The sequence below is a fragment of the Pelophylax lessonae genome (genome assembly GCF_965119305.1).
Source record: "Pelophylax lessonae genome assembly, chromosome: 5".
Taxonomy (NCBI): Eukaryota; Metazoa; Chordata; class Amphibia; order Anura; family Ranidae; genus Pelophylax; species Pelophylax lessonae.
Window position 1 is genome coordinate 308,882,906 of NC_138772.1, and position 24,260 is coordinate 308,907,165.

General features: G+C 40.7%; 1 protein-coding gene across 1 annotated transcript in view; it reads left to right on the top strand.

The window, feature by feature from the left end:
- The window catches only part of LOC309556963 (cadherin-6-like), a 567,199-nt gene extending 543,309 nt beyond the window's left edge, over nt 1-23,890 (top strand). Inside the window, exon 12 of the mRNA XM_082259546.1 lies at nt 22,170-23,890. Within this exon, the coding sequence (XP_082115672.1) occupies nt 22,170-22,660 (491 nt within the window). The 3' untranslated portion in view covers nt 22,661-23,890. The remainder of the gene's footprint in view (nt 1-22,169) is intronic.
- The last annotated feature ends 370 nt before the right edge of the window (nt 23,891-24,260 follow it).

Below are 24,260 nucleotides of genomic sequence, written 5' to 3' on the forward strand. Positions count from 1 at the left end.
AGAAATGTGAATGATATATAAACATATGATAATAAACATTATAATTAATGTGAACAAAAAGTATAACAAAAGTGACCATGTATCAAAAAGTCTGTGATGAAAATGTGAGTTTTCAACAGTGCAGATTCAGGTAAAAATTATTAGTAGTATAGGAAAAGCGTGAATAGATCAGCCACCACCAACATCTAGGGGGCTTACCAGAAATGGTGGACCCAGTTTGGCGTATGCCTAATGGGTCAATGCAGACAGTTGTGTATCCACACAAAAGTGACAACGTATCAAAAAGTTTGTGATGAAAATGTGAGTCTTCAACAGTGCAGATCCAGGTAATAATTATTAGTAGCATAGGAAAAGCGTGAGTAGATCAGACACCACCAACATCTATGGGGCTTACCAGAAATGGTGGACCCAGTTTGGCATATGCCTAATGGGTCAATGCAGGCAGTTGTGTATCCACACAAAAGTGACAATGTATCAATAAGTCAGCAATGAAGATGTGAGTCTTCAACAGTGCAGATCCAGGAAATAATTATAAGCAGTATAGGAAAAACGTGAGTAGACCAGCCAACCCCAACATCTAGGGGGCTTATCAGAAATGGTGGACCCAGTTTGGCGTATGCCTAATGGGTCAATACAGGCAGTTGTGTATCCACACCAGGAATATAGGGAAAGAAAGTGGATACCGATATGTAGCTTGACTTTCCACTGTACAAGAGATATTATGAAATAATCCAACATCAAAAGGAAAAGGCAATCCATGAATGACACATGGGTATATCTCCTCCAGTTAACTCAGTTGATGAATATCTAGGGAGAAAACAAAAAGAGCCTCCACATAGTGTAAAACCGTAGATACAAGGTGTTTATTGTAGGATTAAAAACACTTACAATATAGCAGATAAAATCAGGCCTTCAAATAGTAATTGTGTAGAGATCATCATGGAATGCAATGGCTTAGAAAGAGCTGGATCCGACGCGTTTTGTCTAATGAGACATCAATTCACACTGCACTACACCAAAAGTAGTGTATGCTTTACTTTTTAAGCCACACTGAAACCAGATTGCATGGTACAAAAGTACCACATGATCCGGTGCGGAAAACGCAATGCATTTGCAATCTGCGTTTGGGATGTTGTTACCTTTCAATTGACACCCTCTACAGATAGCAAATAGAGTGCGTTTTGTAGGGGGTCTGAATCGCACAGCGACGCACAGTACATTTCTGTGTGATTCATGTGTGGGCATGGTGTGAACTGGTCCTCGGTTTAGGATCTGAGCCTGTACCAACGTAAAAAATTGTAGTTACAGCTTCCCAGGAGGCAGTACTTTTCGTAGTGCTTGCCTTTATGCTGGTCATAAAGGAGCTGTATATCCATCCATTTCATGAGATTCAGAAAAATCATTTTCACCCTTCTTGTTGGTATTTTAAGCTACAATTTAGACTCTATAAAGTCTAGTACAGCAATATACCTGATGTGAAAAAAAGCCCTTTTTTTCCTGCTTCTGACTACATTATATATTTAGTAAGGAGCTGCAAAGAGAAGAGACCAGTAAGGATTACACAGTCGTTTTCATGCATGAAGACTTGTCATGTTAATTCCACTGAGAGGCATTAAATAATCATTGGCTAGCAATAACTCAGTCAGTGTGTAAATCATTTACAGATGAGCCTTGTATCAGCCAAACAAACACAACACAATTGGGTATGCTGTACATAATGACATGATTATAAGGGAGAAGCGAGACCTTCCCCTTGTGTTTACCGCATTCACAAAAGGACAATAAAAAATGCCTTTCCCATATTAACAGATCTCTTATATTTTGAGAAATGACTATGTTAGTGGGAAATAATGTACTATTAATTAAATAGTCTAAATTCAGAAGCGCCATAAAATTATCTCCCAAGAAGCAATTTATTTACTCTAGAAGGAAGGAAGAGCAATTTATTTCCCGGGTTTAAGACTTAATTGCTATAACTGCTTCATGATTATTTTTGCTTTAACAATGGCTTGAGACAGGTAATGCATTCTAACTTTTCAAAGAAGGTTTACTTTGCAGTTTTATACCTAATATGAGCTAGTTTGATTTTATCGCCTTCAAAGGAATCTTACTACGTTGATAAAACAATTACAGGTGCGGCATGGCAACCAGAACTTTTTTTGCTTTTTGCCCTTTTGTTTTTGAATTATAATGTTGGCATTTTATATGCCAGCTATGATAAAAAATCATCTGGCGCCAAAAACAATCGATGGTTATAGGTTATTCTAAAGGTATACTATAATATTTAGTTGCTGCTAATTGACTGCAGAATTATGCAGCATAAGGTGAATCAACAAGTTGTAAATTAGCGCAAATCTAAACTTTAGTACTATAATGTTCTAAAATTCCCCATCCAAAAAGGTGCAAGTGCAAATCCTATTAACCACTTAAGCCCCGGAAGATTTTACCCCCATTCCGACCAGGGGGTATTTTGCGATTCGGCACTGCGTGAATTTAACGGACAATTGCGCGGTCGTGCAACGCTGTACCTAAACTAATTTGGCGTCCTTTTTTTCCCACAAACAGAGCTTTCTTTTGGTGGTATTTGATCACCTGTGCGATTTTTTGATCACGCTCTATAAACAAAAAAAGAGCGTCAATTTTGCAAAAATAGCAATATTTTTCACATTTTTTTATATGAAATTCCCCCAAAAAAAATTTAAAAATCAAAATTTTTTTACTTTTTCGGCCAATTTGTTTTATGCTACCTATGTTTGGTAAAAAAAATCGCAAAAAGCGTATTTTGATTGGTTTGCGCAAAAGTTATCGCGTTTACTAACAAAGGGAAAGATTTCTGTCATTTTTGTTGTTTTTTTTTTTAACGTGTAATGGTGGCGATCTGCGATTTTTTTTGCGGTACTGCGACATTGGGGCGGACAGATCGGACCCTTGACTGACATTTTTGACACTTTTGGGGTTACCAGTGACATTTCTACAGTAATCAGTGCTATATATATGCACTGTTACTGTAAAAATACACTGGTAGTGAAGGGGTTAACTTTATTTGGGAGGGAGGGGCTGTGTGTATCCCTAGGGGCGTGCTTTCTACTGTGATTGGCTGGGGCTTGAGCTGTATGGACACTGATCAACGGATCTACATACTAGATCCGAGTGATCAGTATCCTAACAGCAAGGAGAATGACAGGTGGCTTGTTTACACAAGCTGCCTGACATTCTCCCTCTCCCCCGCCGATCGCCGAGTGACCGGCGGACATCGGGTCCGCCGGTCACACGCTCGGGGGGGTCCGTGACCACGCGGGAGCGGGAGCGCGCCTCCGGGGGCGCGCGCTCGCTCCCTAGACCCTCACAAGCTAGTGACGTAGCCCTACGTCACTTTGCCTGTGAGGGGCTGACTGCCGACGTAGATCGGCGTTAGGCAGTCGGCAAGTGGTTAAGTAATGTCTATAAAAAAAAAAATATTAAAAAAAAACAGTGCAAATATTGTGATAGTACAATTATTGGAATAAAAAAAATAAAAAAATATACAAGATTATATATCTCAAAGTGAAAAAAATATATATTATATGTAAATGTCAATGCAAAAAAAAAAAAAAACAATTATATAGAAAAACCAAACAATTCATGTCAGTGTAGAAAATCAGTGAAAAAAATAAGTGTTAAAAAAGTCCACAAAAATTCATCATAAACAATACCCATTCATTAATATTCCTAAACGTCCCAAATGGAAATCCAATAAAGTTAATTAATGGTTTGAATTGCTTCAGATGGGACAGTAATATTTGTCAGCAATATCTTCATATATAAATATGAAGATTTAATCCCACTTTACACTGGGTGACTTAGACTGTTGTAGACTATTGCCATGAAGTCTGTGACTCCTAAATAATGTGTGCATTACATGTCCCTCAATGCCAGCCAGGTTTTCTCTATTGTTTGTGTATTGAGATAATGTGTAGTCCATGTACTGGAGTTTAGGAGACAGACAGACTGATACTGGGGTCTCTTCCTACTGTCTATTTATTGAGCTGGAATGTGGACTGGAATGTGGATTGTGCCTGTCCCATTGTTAAATGTAATTGACCTCACATTGTTCTGTCCAGATGGATAGATTATTTGTTTAGGTTAATTCTGTTCCTGTATACCAGTGATGGCGAACCTTTGCACCCCAGATGTTTTGGAACTACATTTCCCATGATGCTCATGCACTCTGCAGTGTAAGTAAGCATCATGGGAAATGTAGTTCCCATCAATGCTGTATACCCTTTCACCGGCATATGATACTGTAATCAGGCAGAGGGGAGGGATTGTGTACACTGTATGGGAGTGACTGAGTGTAAAACTCTGTTTTCATTGGATTGTGAATTTCAGGGTCTGTTCCCAATAAGGTTTACCTGGGCAGTACCCTTGTGGGGGAAAACTGTATAAAAGAGCAGCTGTACCATTAAAGTTTGAGCTCTACTTCACCCTCAATGTAGAGTTATGTCTCTTATTGGGGGAATCTGCTAAAAGGGATTTCTGTGCTCTTCATACTCCCTTGAATAATCACTAAGCTCTTGTAAGAGCTTGTTCCTGTTCCTGCTGCACCCTCTGGGGAAAGAGAGGTTCACCCACTGGATCCTGGAGCCTTGTTATAGGTCCAGGGTGGGTAGGAAACGGCGAGACCCCAACCAAGCTGCAGCGGTTCGTGGGGTCTGAGGTGGTTATGGTGTCTGGTGGAGTGCTTGGAGCCCTCGGGAAGCACTTGGAGCATGTGTCAACGGAGGTACCCAGTCTGGGTGCCGGTTGATCCGTTACAGACATCCTCATAGGAACAAGTAGGGATATATCATGTGTTGGATTGAAAGAATCCACATAGCGTAATTCCGTAAACAATTGAATTTATTTTTATATGCCAGCTATGTAAGTCCTTGCCATTATTTGCTAATTTTTTTTCCCCCCTTTTTTGCATTTTGAACATAAACTCAAGAGTGGAGCACATTAATATGAAATACAAAGGCAAAGGCACAATTGTTCACTGTGACATGTTTCTCTATGCTTCAGCCGCTGATTTTACAGCATGCATATATTGATTTTATTAGGCCATATTTTTATCACATCTTTCCTTTCTGCTCTGTTGTAGCGGATAACGCGGCATATGCAATAGTGAGCTTTAGAGAACAGAAGATACAAATAGAATATATTAGAATTCTGACATGTCTTTTCATTTGCTCGTCAACTTTTAGCACACAGCGCTCTGGTTTGTGGACTCTTATTAGTGTAATTGAAGCGGCAGTTCCTCCCTAGATGTAGTAACGGTTAATTATTCTACTGCGTGCCAGTGAACGGCTATGTGGAAAAGAAACAGGCAAGGGCATAAGGGACAGTGTTGGGCAAACAGATACAAGGACAATGGCAATCTGCCAGCGCTGACGATATTCTAATTTCAAAACATCATTTCTCTGTTGAATTAAAATAAGATTTGAATGGTGTAAAACCCCCCCCAAAAAATTGAGTCTGTAGCTTAGAAAACAGAGGATGTGGAGGGAGGACACGGCTTGCATTTTTAAGTACCATCTTTGTCATAAGCAAGAGAGATTAGCTGTTCTTTGCTGATAAATAAGGAAAACGCAGGGAATTTGCCCATACTGCCAGTCAGTTATACATAAGTGTAGAACAATGAAGTGTTGTCCATGTGACATTCTTACTAATTCCTGCGCCAATAAAAAGAGCACAGATAGATGCAAATTAGGCGGTGTGCTGCTTTCAAACTGATTCGATTAAATAATTAGCATTGTTTAGCCACTCGATAGAGGGGGGAAAAGGCTACTTGAATTCCAATTATTCAGCAAATTACTGCGGAGATAACATCAAGCACAGCCTATCAGTGACCATTTTGGGAATGCTTATGAGGATGGACGTCTGCAGTGCTCTGTCCCAAATCATGTTATCTGATTTTTTTTTTTTTTTTTCAAGACTTGATATGCCTTTGTTTGCTTTTGCTAAGGCAGTAAAATGTTTTACAGCAAAAAATGCCAGTGTTTTGATTTTAACCACTTAAGCCCCGGAAGATTTTACCCCCTTCCTGACCAGGGCCTATTTTGCGATTCGGCACTGCGTGACTTTAATGGACAATTGCGCGGTCATGCGACGCTGTACCCAAATTAATTTGACGTCCTTTTTTTCCCACAAACATAGCTTTCTTTTTGTGGTATTTGATCACCTGTGCAATTTTTACTTTTTGCGCTATAAACAAAAAAAGAGCGTCAATTTTGCAAAAATAACAATATTTTTCACATTTTTTTATATGAAATTCCCCCCCAAAAAATGTAAAAATCAAAATTTTTTAACATTTTAGGCCAATTTGTTTTCTGCTACATATGTTTGGTAAAAAAAAAAAATCGCAAAATCGCGACATTGCGGCGGACAGATCGGACCCTTGACTGACATTTTTGACACTTTTGGGGTTACCAGTGACATTACTGCAGTAATCAGTGCTATACATATGCACTGTTACTGTAAAATGACACTGGCAGTGAAGGGGTTAACTTTTTTGAGAGGGAGGGGTTATGTGTGTCCCTAGGGGTGTGATTCTAACTGTGATTGGCTGTGGCTTGAGGTGTATGAACAGTGATCAACGGTCCTACATAGTAGAACCGTATGATCACCATTAGCCGCCTGCCTTTCTCCCACTCTAACGGACGATCGCGAGTGACCGGCGGACACCGGGCCTGTCGGTCACATGCGCGTGGGGGTCTGAGCCAGAGGTGGTGGAACTAAGTTCCACCAAGTTCCAACTGAAAAAAGCCCTGGGTGCGGAGAAAAAAGGGCCTACAACATTTTGGTGCAAATGTGAAACCTTTTTTCCCCGCATCAAAATCGCATCGCATTGGTGTGAACGCCTATGTGATGCCATTCTGTCAAGAGCAGGAATGTTTTCTGGCTGTAAAAAATAAAAAAAAAAAAACTAGTGGGTTTTGAATGGTGTTTTTCAGCTGCAAAAACACTCTAACATCAATAAACGCTGATAAACGCCAAAAAACGCTGCTAACTGGTGTTTTTTGACGTTTTTTATTCCATTGCTTTTTTTAAGCCTGGGTTCTGTTTTGAGGTGTCATTCATGGAACATAGCCCTGGTTGGTGCTGAGCACCACATGTGATTTGCACCAAAAACGCACCGCATTCCTGTGCACATCACATGTGATGTCTGTGCGATACGATTTGAGCCATATATTTAGTATGGCTCAAATTGCATCACATTTGCACCAAAATGTTGTAGGACTCTTTTTTCTACACACCTAATCTCATGCGATTCTGGCAAGTGCACTGCATTTTGCAATCTGTTTCGGGGTGTCATTCATGGAACATTAAGCCCCCGTTCACATCGGGCAGATTTGACAAGCTGAATGATATCAAATCCGCCCTCAGTGTGAGCCAGGGCTGGTGCAGGCAATAGGCTCCGATTTGACATGTGATTCCACATGGCAAATCACATGCCAAATCGGCACAATGTCAACAAGACTTCATGTTCCATGAACAATACCCCAAAACAGATTTCAAAATGCAGTGCACTTGCCAGAATCGCATGAGATTAGGTGTGTAGAAAAAAGAGTCCTACAACATTTTGGTGCAAATGTGATGCAATTTGAGCCATACTAAATATATGGCTCAAATCGTATCGCACAGACATCACATGTGATGTGCACAGGAATGCGGTGCGTTTTTGGTGCAAATCACACGTGGTGCTCAGCACCAACCAGGGCTATGTTCCATGAATGACACCTCAAAACAGAACCCAGGCTTAAAAAAAGCAATGGAATAAAAAACGTCAAAAAACACCAGTTAGCAGCGTTTTTTGGCGTTTATCAGCGTTTATTGATGTTAGAGTGTTTTTGCAGCTGAAAAACACCATTCAAAACCCACTAGTTTTTTTTTTTTATTTTTTACAGCCAGAAAACATTCCTGCCAAAAACTGCTGATCACAGCCTATGTGTACATGGGCGCATAGGATAACATTCTGGGGAGTTTATTGGCTGCAGAAAAGAAACACCTGATTCCAAAAACAACAGCTATAAAAACATCCCGTGTGCATGAGGCCTAAAGGGTATTCATGCTTGAGCCTGGGTTCACACTATTGTGATGAGGGAACCAGCGTGATTCTAGTGCGGGTCCCCGCATCGCATTTCCCTCGCAGGCAGTTTACACTGTCCTCTGCGAACCGCGGCGGGTGTCAATACAAAGTTAATTAATGACACCCCCAGATCAGTTCGCAGATGGCAGGGCGAACTGTGAATTGGACAGGAATTGGATTGCTTGGGTGTTCCTGCAGCACTTTCGTGTGAATGCAATGCGAGTTCAGCCATAGAAACTGTATGGCTGAATTCGCATCGCACAGACATCGCATGTGATCTGCACAGCAATGCGGTGCGAATCGCATGCAATGTCTGTGTTCACAATAGTGTGAACCCAGGCTCAAACACTTTATCAAGTCAGTGTCCTTTGCAATGGAACTGCCGGCAAACAGCTAAGTACATGGTTTAATTTAAATACATACACTGTAAGCTATCATGAAACTTCATATACACTGAAAGGAAACACAGGTGCCACCATTGTGTGAAGCTGATAAACTGGGATTTCAAGCATAATGTGCTCGAACATACTGTTGATGTATACCACTTGTATAATGTATTATCTGTACCATTTCCTATTTTTATTTTCTATACATTTAGTTCAATCCATCAGATTTAATGAAAAAAAATAAAATAAAATGCATTTTCTATTATTTTCCCCATGTCTTCCTTTGTATGATTGGCAAAACCATTGATATCAACCCTAAGGCTCCTTTCACACTTTTTCAACTTGTCCTGGAACTTGGGACTGCAAAGTCACATGACAAGTTGTACTCCATGATTTCCAATGAGTACTGTTCCTATCTGTGCCACTTCAAGTTGCAACGACTTCAAAGTAGTCCCTGCACTACTTTGGTCGGACTTTGATGCATTTTGAGGTCCAAAGACCTCCAGATTTCAAGGCATTGCTTCAAGTCCAGGCAAAATTGCAGCAAGGTCGGGATTTTTAGGTCGCACAAGTGTGAAAGGAGCCTAAAATCTATTCATCAAACGTATAGAATTCCACTCCATCAAAAACAAAGCCTTTAACACTGGAAGAGTTTCTTTTTTTTTTTTTTTTTGTTTGCATTACTTTATACAACATGGAAGTAAATGGAAAGTGTGTAAGTCATCATTGTTTACCTCAGGGCTTGACAGTTCCTGGTTGCCATTATGACTGAAAAAAACTCTCTGCTGTCCTGGTCAGCAGTGCCACTAGGTGTCGTTGGGACCAGCCTGTGCTTCCCATTCATTCCCATTGTATGCTGTGTCACTAGCTGGCTGCTGTGATGAGCCTTTGCTCTCTATTAATTTCTATTGCACACAGTGTTGCCAGTTTTCACTGTGACCCACTTCCTCTGCTCTTTCCCACCAATCATGTCCTTAGTTAGTGGCTTCACACACTGAGGCCAGAGCTTTTTGTTGCACAAATCCTCCAGCCCCCAGCCATGCCAACCATGCAACAGCCCTGCCATGACATCCTGACCAATGCTACGAGTGATGTCAGCAAGAGGAGAGTGGCATGTGGGGTCCCTGGTGACCAGGCCAGTCCTTTTTGTGGCAACAAGGATCACCTCTGCCCAGCCAGGGGAGGGCTGGCAGCCTTAGGTCTGGGGGGCAAGTCCAGTCAAATGGCTCATTAAACCACCGAATTAGCTCATCATCCATGCCATCTGGTTTTATAACAAACAGATATTGATGTTATAAAGCAAGACAAATATGATACAAAGTGGTAACATAATTTAATGTTAATAGCAACCAAGGAGGTTTAACAAAAATAATACATCAATGCCATCTCACCACTGCCCATCAGTGCAGCCTGATCAGTGCCCATCAATGCAGCCTGATCAGTGCCCATCAATGCAGCCTGATTACTGCCATCAATGCAGCCTCAACAGTGCCCATCAGTGCCCATCAATGCAGCCTGATTACTGCCATCAATTCAGCCTCAACAGTGCCCATCAGTGCCCATCAATGCAACATGATCAGTGCCCATTAATGCAGCTTCACCAGTGCCCATCAATGCAGCCTCATCAGTGCCCATCAATGCAGCCTCACCAGTGCCCATCAGCTCAGCCCCATCAGTACATCCTGATCAGTGCCCATCAATGTAACCTGATCAGTGCCCCTCAATGCAGCCTCACCAGTGCTCATCAATGCAGCCTCACCAGTGCTCGTCAATGCAGCCTGATCAGTGCCCATCAACATAGACTCGTCAGTGGTCATCAGCTCAGCCTCATCACTGCCCATCAATGCAGCCTCACCAGTTTCCATCGATGTAACCTGATCAGTGCTCATTAATGCAGCCTCACAAGTGCCCATCAATGGAACCTGATCAGTGCCCATCAATGCAGCCTCACCAGTGCCCATCAATGCAGCCTCACCAGTGCCCATCCAGTGCAGCCTCATGAGTGCCCATCAATGCAGCCTCACCAGTGTCCATCAATGCAGCCTCACAACTGCCCATCAATGCAGTCTCAACAGTGCCCATCAATGCAGCCTGATCAGTGCCCATCAATGCAGCCCGATCAGTGCCTGTCAATGCAGTCTGATCAGTGCCCATCAATGCAGCCTCACCAGTGCCCATCAATGCAGCCTCATTAGTGCCCATCAGCTTAGCCTCATCAGTGCTCGTCAATGCAGCCTCACCAGTACCCGCCAATGCAACCTCACCAGTGCCCATCAGCTTAGCCTCTTCAGTGCCCATCAGTGCAGCCTGATCAGTGCCCATCAATGCATTGTCACTAGTGCCCATTAGTGCCCATCAATGCAGCCTGATTAGTGCCTGTCATTGCAGCCTGATCAGAGCCCATCCAATGCAGCCTCCCCAGTGTCCATCCAATGCACCCTCACCAGTGCCTATCCAATGCAGCCTGATTAGTGCCCATCCAATGCAACCTGATTAGTGCTCATCCAATGCAGCCTCACCAGTGCCCATTCAATGCAGCCTGATTAATGCCCATCCAATGCAGCCTCACCAGTGCGCATCCAATGCAGTCTGATTAGTGCCCATCCAACGCAACCTGATCAGTGCCCATTCAATTAAGTTTTATCAATGCCCATCCAATACAGTTTTACCAGTGTCCATCCAATGTGGCCTTCAATGCAGAGAGAGGAAAGCCTCTGGTCTACACAGACCGGGGTAACTCCCGCTTAGCCAATGTGGCCGCTGTCATATGAAGTCCCGCCTCCTGGACCGGCTCCTATGATAGACGTCACCAGTGTGCTGTATATCATAGGTAGTGCCAGCCATGGGCACCCCTCTGCCTACAGGTAATTGGCAAACGCCGTGGCCGTGCCCCGACTTCCTTCCTTCACAAAAAAAAATGGTCAGTGGACAGCGGCCGCCGTCCGTTTTGAATATAAGTTAGGGCAGCCTGGGGGGGGGGGGAATTTCCACCTTGCCCCCCAGCCCAGCCCGTCTCTGTGCCCAGCCTCTCTTATTGCTTTGAAAAACTACAACTGCTGTAGTAACTACAGCTAAAGGTCTGTGCCCCTGGAATCTCAGCACACAGACACTTTATTATCATCACACACCCCCCCTCATAATCATTACACTCCCTCATCATCATCATACTCCCCCTGTCCCCTCATCATCATTACCACAGCCCCCCTTATCATTATCGGTGCCCCCCTTATCATTATCATCAAACCCACCCTTCATCAACAATATCTTCCCAACCCTCCTGCCCTGTCGTTATAATCAGCAGAAATCAGAAATGTGTTTGCCTTATTCCCACATGGATGCTCAGTAGGCTTGCCTTCCTCTCGCTGTCAGGATGTAATTTTGCCATCAAATTTACTTCACTGGGATTGCCTCAATATTAAAATCTCTTATCAGATGCGTTCCACCTATGGTTGCCGCATCCTTTGGCCCCATGTGTCTCCATTTTGCCTAGTTTCTCTGGACAGCGGTGATTTTGTTCTGGATGAAGGCTTTGGCAACAATATGTTTTTACTCTAATAATGGCTGTATAAAATAGTCATCTGACTATATTCATACGGATGTACTGTTATAGCCTGAAGAAGGTAAACAGATTTTCTAAAATGCGTTGAGTCCTCTTTCCTACATCAACAAACCATCATCATCACATGTTTGTCTTGTGTGTGGTTTTGGGGTGATACATCTGTACAAATATTCATAATACTGCTATATTGTAAATCGATGAGCATTTGCCTACATTTACAACAATAATAGTTTTTACAATAGCAAGTTTTAGAATTTGTCCAAATAAAGATTGTCCTGATACCAGTTGTACTGGGTTGCCTTTAAAAGTCCCACTATTGGGGTATGATGTGTTTATTTAAACCTACACTATATTACCAAAAGTATTGGGACGCCTGCCTTTACACACACATGAACTTTAATGGCATCCCAGTCTTAGTCCATAGGGTTCAATATTGAGTTGGTCCACCCTTTGCAGCTATAACAGCTTCTACTCTTCTTGGAAGGCTGTCCGCAAGGTTTAGGAGTGTGTCCATAAAGACATGGATAAGCAAGTTTGGGGTGAAGGAACTTGACTGGCCTGACCTATAACACCTTTGGGATGAATTAGAGCGGAGACTGCGAGCCAGGCCTTCTCATCTACATCAGTACCTGACCTCCCGAATGCGCTTCTGGAAGAATGGTCAAACATTCCCATAGACACACTCCTAAACCTTGTGAACAGCCTTCCCAGAAGAGTTGAAGCTGTTATAGATGCAAAGGGTGGGCCAACTCAATATTGAACCCTACAGACTAAGACTGGGATGCCATTAAAGTTCATGTGCGTGTAAAGGCAGGCGTACCAATAATTTTGGTAATATAGTATAGCATGCATGAAGGTATTCCAGACCCAATGGGTTTGTTAGGATCTGAGGTTAGTAGAGAGGTTGGTAATTGTATTATTTATTGTTTTTTTTTTCTTTTTACATAGAACTACAGAGTACTCTTAGAGCCGGTTCACATACAGGCGACCCGACTTCCCGTGAAGTCGCGGTGCACAGCTCGCACCGCGACCTCGGAGCGGCATGCATGGACTTCATATCATTGAAGTCAATGCGGGTCGCTCCAGGTCACCCCAAAGTAGTACAGGACCCTTTTTCTAAGTCGGAGCGACTTGTGTCGCTCCTATTAGGACGGGTCCTGTGCTACTCTATGGCAGGCGACCCACGACGACTTGTCAGGCGATCAGGTCGCCTGACAAGTCGCCCCAGTGTGAACGGGGTCTTAGAGGCTTAAAACACATACGTGATAAGTTTAGCATCTGAGCTCAGTGCTGGGCCTGAACTGTCATTGACAGCTGACATTTCCAGCACAAACATTTGCCTCCTGTTAAAAAGAAATATGTGTTGAAGCACCTAATTATAAGTCCATCTTTACTTCCAGTCTTTTTTTAGCTACCCTGCAAATTGTAACAAATAACTGTTGAAACTGCCAATGAGATCCAACTCATGCAGCTTCCTATGGCGAAGTGACTACACTGCTGCACTGCTCCTAAAATCAGAGCAGTGTTGTCACCCTCACATAGACAGAGCCTATGTGAGGGTGACAACACTGCTCTGCAGAAAAATGAAAAGATTTTGCATGGTTATCTGAATTGATAATGCTAAATCAAATCACATAGCTTATCAATCAGTAAGTGAATGGTAAGTAGCTCACAGTTTTCTGCAGTCTATGGAAAAATGAGATACAAAGGAAGATTTGCCTTGTGAGGTAAATTTTTTTTGTTTTATTTCCTTTATGAGACTGCTGCACCACCTACTAACTTGATTTGGGACATGTTTTGGATGTAATCTAAACCTGTATAGGCTGAAAGTGAGAAGTTCCCCATTACTTTCATTGTAATGAGGATTTTGGCCAGCCTTAGGAAATTATCACAAAAACACTTTCATGTAGAACCATTTATCAATCTTTAGATAATAAAAATCAGAATGTCAATAATCATCCTCTCTATAGAAATAAAAGTACTCCTTTTTCATATTTTTATCACGTCAACTATAATAAACAACTGGGATAGAAGATTATTCAGTGTGTCTAATGACCCCATCTGTTCGTAGATAGGGTCATAATTTGATGTTTTCCCATCCCGTTGAATAGATTGTGATTTTCAGTTTTGACCTGTTAACACAAATACCAGGCTGAATGCTTGCTCTGCAGTTATGATGACTTCTTCAGATCCCCCTTACTAATAAAGACTGTTCAACAAATACCTGCATTGAGTTTTCAGCTTGTAAATGAAAATAGATAGCTCAAATGTAACTGTCAAACACGATGTTAAAAGCCTGTAGTCCAGTTCATGGGATTTTGCCAAATTAGAGCAATAACTAGATTGTGAATGAGGTGCCTATGGTTCAGGAAACCACAGAGGAAAGTTATTTATGTTATTCAGTCAATTTAGAGGGGGGGCTTTCTTATCTGATGTTGCCAAATGTATTCCTCTATGAGTGCATATATAGGCAGTCCCTGGATTACAAACAAGATAGGGACTGTAGGTTTGATTTTAAGTTGAATTTGTTTGTAAGTTAGAACAGGTACATTTTTTAAGTGTAGATTCAGGCAAAAAAATAATTTTTAAATTTTTTTTGGATAGCCTAGGGAAGGGTTACCACCCCTGTAACATTTGTTTTGCTGTCTGTGCCCCTGTTCAGAAGATTCCCCTCACTTTCTGTCCCTATGACAATTGAATTTTGAAAATGTTGGGTTGTTGTGGATGCAAAGGTTGGTGGTAAAGCTCCATGCGAGACACCTTTTTCCCATGATAACTCCAACAGGAGTGAATTTCCCTTCCTAGGGATAGATTTCCTCTCACTCCCTGTTGTCTCCTTCGGTTTGTAAGTAGGAGTCGTTTGCAAGTCGGATGTTTGTAACCCGGGGACCACCTGTCGAAAAGGTAAAGATGCTTGAAAAGAGAGACAGTAACACAAGCACAGTTAAATAAATATTGTAGGGTTTTACTTGTAGCCCACCTCAGACTTTCTCTATAAAGAGAGTTAGCATTACTAAAACTACCTAATATGTGTATTTAATTTATTTGTTATAGAGAAACTTATTAAAAAGGAAGTAAACTTCCTCTGCAGACATTTAACTATAGGTAAGCCTATAATAAGGCTTACCTATAGGTAGTGAAAATATCTCCTTATCGTGTACTGTTAGAAGATATTTACATGACATGCAGCCAGTGACATCACTGGCGCATGCGCTCTAAAAGAACGGTCACAGGTGCCGCTCCTTCCAAGCCCCGTGCCATAAACAGCAGCTCCCAATGCGCATGCGCGGAAGTGACATCAAAGTGGCTCCCTCCAATCACATCGCTAGAGCCCGCAAACCCAGAAGAAACTCCAGGGAAAATGTCAGCGGTGTGCGGGCGCCGCTGGAACAGCTTCATTCTAAGGTAAGTTTTACATATTTGAGCTAGTTTGCGATGCATGCTAGCTCATTATGCCTTAGTCTTACAGGGGTTTTTTTTTCCTTTTTTTTCTTTTTTTTGTTTAAAGTTTACAACCTCTTTAGGAAGAATATGTTAAGCTTGTACAGATATTAATTGGGTTCAGATTTCAAATAGATAAACACTAAATTTGAGTATATTAACCACTTAAGCCCCGGAAGATTTTACCCCCTTCCTGACCAGGGCCTATTTTGCGATTCGTCACTGCGTGATTTTAACGGACAATTGCGCGATCGTGCGACGCTGTACCTAAACAAATTTGACGTCCTTTTTTTCCCACAAACAGAGCTTTCTTTTGGTGGTATTTGATCACCTGTGCGATTTTTTGATCATGAGCTATAAACAAAAAAAGAGTGTAAATTTTGCAAAAATAACAATATTTTTCACATTTTTTTATATGAAATTCCCCCAAAAAAATTTAAAAATCAAAATTTTTTAACATTTTAGGCCAATTTGTTTTATGCTACATATGTTTGGTAAAAAAAATCACAAAAAGTTAACTAAGGGAAAGATTTTTGTCATTTTTGTTGTTTTTTTTTTTTTAACGAGTAATAGCGGCGATCTGCGATTTTTTTTTTGCGGGACTGCGACATTGCAGCGGACAGATCGGACCCTTGACTGACATTTTTGACACTTTTGGGGCTACCAGTGACATTACTACAGTAATCAGTGCTATGCATATGCACAGTTACTGTAAAAATGACACTGGCAGGGAAGGGGTTAACTTTATTTGAGAGGGAGGGGCTAGGTGTGTCCCTAGGGGTGTGCTTCTAACTGTGATTGGATGTGGCTTGAGGTGTAAGAACAGAGATCAACGGTCCTACATAGCAGAACTGTATGATCTCAATTCAAGCCGGGCACACGCGTCGGCAGTCAGCCCCTCACAGGCAAAGCGACGTAGGTCTACGTCGCTAGCCTGTGAGGGGCTGACTACCGACGTAAATCGTCGTTAGGCAGTCGGCAAGTGGTTAAGATATCCTTGTCATAAAATATATTCAGGGGAATTCACAAAGAGAGTCTAAGGCACGCTTTAGAATCCTGGTATGCCTCCACATGATAAATGGCCTCAGTTCAACTGTATTTCCTCCCTGGCACTGCACCTGACAGCACAGCAGTGGGGAGTTTTGTACATGGGGAGTACACTAGTTACTAATCAGATCTGCTCCCCTTGTGATTGACAGCAGGCAGTGGGCAGATTCTTAGCCAATATTATAGCATTTTGCCTGTCTCTGTATCAAGTTAGAGAAGGTCGAAAGCCAGCCAAAATTCGAAGCATGTATGGGCAGGCTGAATGTACCCAAGTTGTTCGATTAGCTTGGGGACAACCAGCCTGCAGAATTTTACATGCGATTATTGCTAGCGGCTATAACAGCTGCTAGCAATATTCACCATGTTCTCCTGATGGGGACGGCTTCCCCGTTGATTTACTAAAACTGGCAAGTTCAAAATTTGGTTCAGATTTGCATAGAAACCAATCAGCTTCCAGTTTTTTTGTCAAAGTTTAATTGAACAAGCTGAAGTTAGAAGTTGATTTGCTATCATGCACAGCTGCACAAGGTTTTGCACTCTCCAATCTTAGTAAATCAACCCCAATGAATCTGCAGGAGGGGCTACCCTATCAACACTGTCTGTGTTAATGGAGGAATCTACAAAATCTCTTTCCTGCAACCACAGGTTTTTCTCTGTCTATGGCTGGCCTTAATCACTTCCAGCTTCATTATCTAGGAACTGGAGATAATTATTTTTTAATTTGATTCATCAAACGCTTACTTTGCAAAAGTGGCACTATTAGGAACTTCCCTGGCCTGCCGCACGTGTCGGGAAAATTATTGAAATGGGCAGTAGGGATTTCTGCATCTGGCATAGGTCATTTTAAAGGGCCATAAGAGTGACTGATGCCAAGGACTGGAAACACATTTTGCAACTGAATATTTTCTCTTTGAAACTTTACTCTATTGAAGCAAGGAAGGAAAATCCTGGGAGGTCTCTCTGTTTATCCTTCCTTAGTCCACCCGCCCCCTATTTTCAATGGACACCGTCATGGCCTTCCCAGGGACCCTTGAGGGATAAGCCTCAGCAGCACCATACAAAAATACGCTGTGCTATATCCAGTATCGAGAATATACTCCTTGTTTCCTATCTTGGTATCTCTAATCTCCCTGGTGGGTGATATTGTTTTTAATACACCACTCTCTAGTCTATACAAGTGACTCTGGTGGCATTGACAAAGCCATATCCAAGAGAGCCCTGAAGAAGGGTATACTTGAAACATCTCTCTGGAACGTATGCGCTTGTTCAGTCACTTGTCTTTATGACCTTTTGTTGATAGCCATGATTTGCTTAGCTTTTAGTATTCATTTGTACATTGTATGTAAATTTCTTGTATACGGTTTTTAATGTTTGTATAATAAAATTATTTTTTTACCTAAATCTTTATAGTTCATACTGATTTGGATGTTTGGTCGCCTATATAGTCCCAACCCCCAGGGGAATTTCTTTTGTTACATAGGTCATTTTAAAGGGCCATAGCACCAGAAAACTGTCAGTAGTGTTTTAAAGAATTCCTCCATTTGTATTCTGATCAATGCATGCAGTTAACACATAAAATGATAATATTCAATATATGAATTCTTTTGTATGTGCTGTCAAGGTTATCCAACAAAAGTGACTGTGACGAATGTGGGAAGTAATTATATTTTTTCCAATGAAAGTTTAAACCATGGTAATAAAAGGTGGCCATCATGAACACCCTTATCTGTGTGTAGTTTGACCAAACGTACATTGCTGTTATTTTTTCTGGGTAGCTTTACAGAGTGTAAATGTGAAGAGAATGAAATGAGTATGAAATCCCAATGTTTTAACGCTGAACTTTAGGCAACCAACTAAATAAAATAAAGTTTTACACTGCTGCCACCCCCCTGCCTGCATCCTGTTCTTTTAGACACTAAATTAAGCGCATCTGACTGATTAGGTCTTCTCTGAGCACACTCTGTTCTCTTCTAGGTTGTTCCTAGTGAGCATTCTTGCATTCAGTTCACTTGACTGGCCACCAGTTCTGCCTCTTCTTCTCCTAGTCTAAGTACTGCTGGACAGAGAATTAGAAGAGGCTATTTGCTGTATAAAAGATATTTTAATGATTTATTTATGAATACAAAGCTGCATTGTTGTATGCTTTCTTTTACATCTGCCTGGAGTTCACCCTTAACTCAGTATCAAAGGACAGTGTATTTGCAATAGTGGTCCTTTAACTCAAATGGCATCATGACAAAGTATATCATTAATACAATTTCAATAGCTTCAAATGTTATATTATTTACCCATATAACACTATGATGAATTTTAAGGAATACATCCAAAAATGACCTAGCTGGGAATCCTTCCAAAAGACTCATTGCTGCATTATTGCAGTTAAAATCTACGGTATTTCCTCCTAGAAATGAACCACACAGAAATCACCAGTGCTGTATTCCCAGCCTTCAGTAAATTTCTGCATAATTTACAGTAAGGGGTTGTTTCAGTACAGCAGTGTAATTATACCATAGTCTATTTTAAGTCTCCTGTGCAGTTCCTTTGAATCAATGCACCTATTTAAGTACGATAGGACAATTATGTTGCAGCTTTCATGCCATTAGTCATTCTGCTTTCTGTCTAGATAAAAAGCAGCTGAAAACCCAACTCTGTTGGTAAGTTCTTGGCTGGCAGCTCTTTAAATCGCCATTTTTCAACACTCAATATTGAAGAAAAGAGTTCACAATAATAATATTAATTGAAAGAGAAATAGAAGAACAGTATGTTTTTATACCAGTTGTTAGTAGAGTAATGGCAACGTGCTAAAATGTAGAACACAACAAATAAAGCAAGTAATTTACCACTTCATCATAGGCGATTGCATTCTGTAAGTCAAAATACGCATACACGAATTGCAGTAATTAGGCCTTAAGTATGAAATACAGCTACAATGGAACAGTATCCCAAGATCACTAGGCAATATATTGGAGCACACACAACATAATAAAAAGATGTAGGAGCAATGCTAGTACTGAAGCAATTTAAAAAAGTACCTTGATTTAGTTCAAGGCATATCATGTGGGATACAAATAAATTTGTAACATAATTTAGAGAAGGTATGCATGCGTTAAAATTATTTTGCTTCTCTTTTGGGGCTAAATGTTTTTTACATATGTTGTTCCATTCTTTTGATATTTCATCAGCTGGTTAATAAGAGTGGTCAGCAATAATCATGGGACTGCAAGCAGCTAATTTCCAGACAGGTAAAAATACACTCAGACAATATATATTCATAATAATAATTTATTTATTGGTTTAAATATATTAAACATTAAATAACATTATCAAAACTCAAAAAAATATTTTTAACAAAATTCATCAATAATTTTTCTCCAAGCATAAATACAATTATTCAAATAAACAACTCAACTTTTGTAGCTCGAGTTGTATTAAACCAACACTTGTCCTCCTTACATTTCATACAAGGTAACCCAACCACATAAATAGGGCCCCAACAAAACAAGGAGGGAGGTAGGGGAGCTCTGCCACTGATGACCTCCTGAGGCGACTGACAGTTAAGCCCTGTCAGAACCCCTTTTTTATATGGCTCCCCTTGGCCTCTAGAACTTTCTTAAACATGAGACCATGGGTTTCAAGCCTCCCCAAATATGTCAGTTACAGGGTACCCCACCACCTCTGTGTGACATATTTCTAGGGGAGCCTTGAAACCCCTAAGCTGCTGCAGTCCCATGAGAAAAGGTCCCAGTCCCAAAAAGTAACGGCCAACTGAGGGTTTTTGGGTTTTTTTGTGGATAATTTTCCCCTTAGTGTTGAGGAACCGAAGTTAAAGACTGATATATTCTGCTTGTGAGTACCACCTTGTTCTTACACTATTGGAAAAGTTATTACTATCATTGCGGACTGTTTTTTGGCTTGACTGTAAAGAAATTACATTTGCAACAAGAAGCCTGTATGTGGCATTCTAATAGAAGTAATGTGTTAAGTACCTGTGGGTGAAGAGTGGTGGGCTTTACTAATGCGAACCTAGTCGGCTTTGGTGGTGATGGAGCAAAAGGAGTCCCCTCCTGATCTAAGCAAGCACGCCATCATGCACTATGCGTCAGGTGACCCAGGCCCTCATGCCTCATGGGTCCTGGGAGGTTGGTTGAACTTCTGGAGCTTCTGTCTGGACAATGTTTAAAATCTAGGCCTGTGTGCAAGTACTCCAGGTGTGAAAGGGCTCATGGTTCAGTGACCAGGAGGATGTGGAGGAGAGGTCTAGGACCAACATTCATGCACGTGAACAGTCTGTGGGTTTGGACAAAACTTAGGGTGATGCTCTGCAACCCTGTATGTAAATGCAGAGCCAGTTGCACTAGTTGGCCACGTGAAAATAAGCTGGGGTCCTTCTTACACTGGGAAGGGGCTACTGTGTGTATCGACGGGTATATTTTCACACTTAAAATGCTTCCAATAAAATAGTATAATAAGCAGACCAAAAGGTAGTAAGTAAGAGAAATTCATTGTTAAGGTTTACAAAAATACTTTTAGTTGCATTGATTTATATTTCTGATTATTGGTGGGGTTGCAAGGTATATAATAGCAGGTACCACCATTTACTAGGATGTATAAGTGTTTCCCTAACCTGTACTCTTGTAAAATGTCTGTCTGACTATGGCCACACTTAGTTAAAATGAGGTTTAGACCCCTTTCACACTTATGTGACCTAAAAGTCACACGATTTTGTCGCAATTTGTTTACGCTATTTTGACTAGACTTGAAGCAATGCCTGTGTAATCTCGAGGGCTTTGGACCTCAAAACGCATCAAAGTTGGACCAAAGTAGTGCAGGGACTACTTTGAAGTTGCACAGATATGAACGGTACTCATTGGAAATCATGGAGTACGACTTGTCATGCGACTTTGCAGTCCCAAGTTGCGGGACAAGTCGCACAAGTGTGAAAGGGGCCTTAAGCAATCTTTTGCTGAATCTCCTCTAAGTTATATCTCCCATGCCATTACTTTTTTTTTTTAGCTGGGTATTAACACACTCACCAATATTTTACCTGTTCTATTTTTGCATTCATTGTGTCCAATGAGAAATATGCCTTGTAGTCATAAGGATATATATGGAAATACAGTTGGGTTACGATTTACTAAAGGCAAATAGGCTGTTCACTTTGCAAGATCATTTTTACTTTACAAGGGAATTTTCCTTAGTTTAATTAAGCAGATAAAAAAAAAAACTTCCATCATCCAATCATGTTCAAGAAAAAGATATGGTTTCTTTTTTTTTTTCTTTATTTTCCTTTCACGTGATTGGGTGGGTAGTCTTTGTAAAGTAAATCTCCACCACAGTTACTAAGCTAAGGGAAAATTCTCTTGCAAAGTGAACAGCCTATTTGCCTTTGCAAAAAACAACTGTATCTCTAACAACCATAGATAACTGTAGACATCTCTATGTTTTGTTTGTCTGCTTGTCTTTTGTTGTAGAAAACACAGTGCTAAAAAGCATTTAGTAAAATCCATTAATTACAAATTCATTATATGCCCCTGAGAATTGTTTATGCATCTGCAAACCTTTTGTTATTTCTTTTTTATATTCAGTATACCATACGAGACAGAATAATATACTCTTGTTTTTTTTGCAGTAACGGTGGTCCTATTTGCTGCTTTAAGGCGACAGAGAAAGAAAGAACCTTTGATTGTTTCTAAAGAAGACATAAGAGATAACATTGTGAGTTACAATGATGAAGGTGGTGGAGAGGAGGACACCCAAGCCTTTGATATTGGTACGTTGAGGAATCCTGAAGCCATAGAAGACAGCAAATTGCGCAGGGATATTGTTCCAGAAACACTCTTTTTTCCATGTCGAACTCCATCGGCAAGAGACAACACCGACGTCAGAGATTTCATCAACCAAAGGTTAAAGGAGAATGACCTGGATCCAACAGCGCCCCCTTATGACTCCTTAGCAACATACGCATATGAAGGCAATGGTTCAGTGGCAGAGTCTCTAAGTTCACTGGAATCGATCACTACAGATGGTGATCAGGACTATGACTATCTGAGTGACTGGGGGCCACGTTTTAAAAAACTAGCAGATATGTATAGCGGCGCAGACAGTGACAAAGACTCATAATATATTGCCTTTTTGCTTTCCAGTTTTGGAAAAGAAAACAGCATTTAAAAAAATGAGGAGTACCTACATGGGTGGCACTCTACCTGAGCCATCTGCTCATCCAGTTGTTTAATATTTGAAAATCGTGCAGATTTAATGTTGGAGACTTTTTATAGTAGACTTTATGAGCTTCCAAGAGGCATTTTTTCATTTGTTGCTTTGCTTTTTTATATATTACCACAATTTAGTCAACCCTTTTTATCTAATCAGTCTTATAAACACTAGGAAAGGGAGGGGGAGCAATATTTGTACACAGTCTACTCTCATTAAAATACCTATTTGTTTCAGTTACCATAACCAATCACGTGTTCCTTTGTGCACCGATGACAATTGAACCCACTGAATGTCATGTGATTATGATGTTTGGAGATTTTTAAATATTAGCCGTATTGGTTTGGTTTAAAAGCCTTAAAATCTAGCCATTTTTAGGAGGGCCTTCCTCTTTACACAGTGGTTATGTATGAAGTCATCAAAAGGATCAAAGCAAATGAAAGAACTGAAAGTGGATATGCTATTTAATGTTATTCTAACTTGTAATGAGCAAATCTATTAGAACTCACTGGTTTGGCAAGCTTCACCGTTGACATTTTGCCTCTGAATGTGTTGTGTCTCAGTTTGAAAAAGAAGACCCACCTGGACTTTTTTCACATTCTGATATTTCTGTTACTGAATCACTTAGAAAAAAAAAAAAGATCCTTTCTTTTCCTTTTAACGGCTGTGAGAAGGCAATACCAGCTGTCAAATGTAAAACTTTGTGAAATACAAAAATAGGTTGACATTGTCTCTGTACTGAACATCACCGAAAGTGTTGTAGAATTCTATACAGATGTAACAAGAGTCTGATATCAGGAAGTTTCACATTAAAATGCAAGAGTAGGAACAGGAACATCATCTACCGTTTCTATTGTTCTAGGTGAGGTAGCATTAGAGGTTGCATAAGAGACTTAACAGGACACACATCCTGCAGTTTATATACACCAAAAATTTTAAATATTGTTGCTGTATAATTTGACTAATGTGTTACAAGAATGAAACCTCTTGGACAGGCTTGTTCTGAATGTTATACAAAAAAACTGAGATATGAGCAGTTTTTTATCACCATTAATGAGACCATGTTATCTACTGATCAGTGTTAATTTCAGCTATTTGGTATGATTTCAGTGTAATTTTTGTTTTATTTAAATAATTATAAAGCCGTTGTTTTGATATAAACTGCGTATGTAATATGAATTATTATGGGGTTTTGTTATAGTGGACATTATATGTCACTGTCCACTCGGTTTAAATTAAGCATTCACATAATGCTAATGCACATTCGGCCAAGATATGGAGGCTGCTATTGTTGACCTTTTCCTGATTATGCAAGTTGCTATGGTCTTCAAACTTGCTCTAGGTCAATGACTCAGAAAGAGTTGAAGCCACCTAATTAACAGGAGAGCCAGCAAACTAACATTTTCTGATAGCTGCCTCCATATTTCTGTGTTCACTTTAAAGTACATCTAAAGGCTCCTGTGTGAAAGTCTAATCAGGTTCCATATCCAGTTTCCATGATGCACAAGAA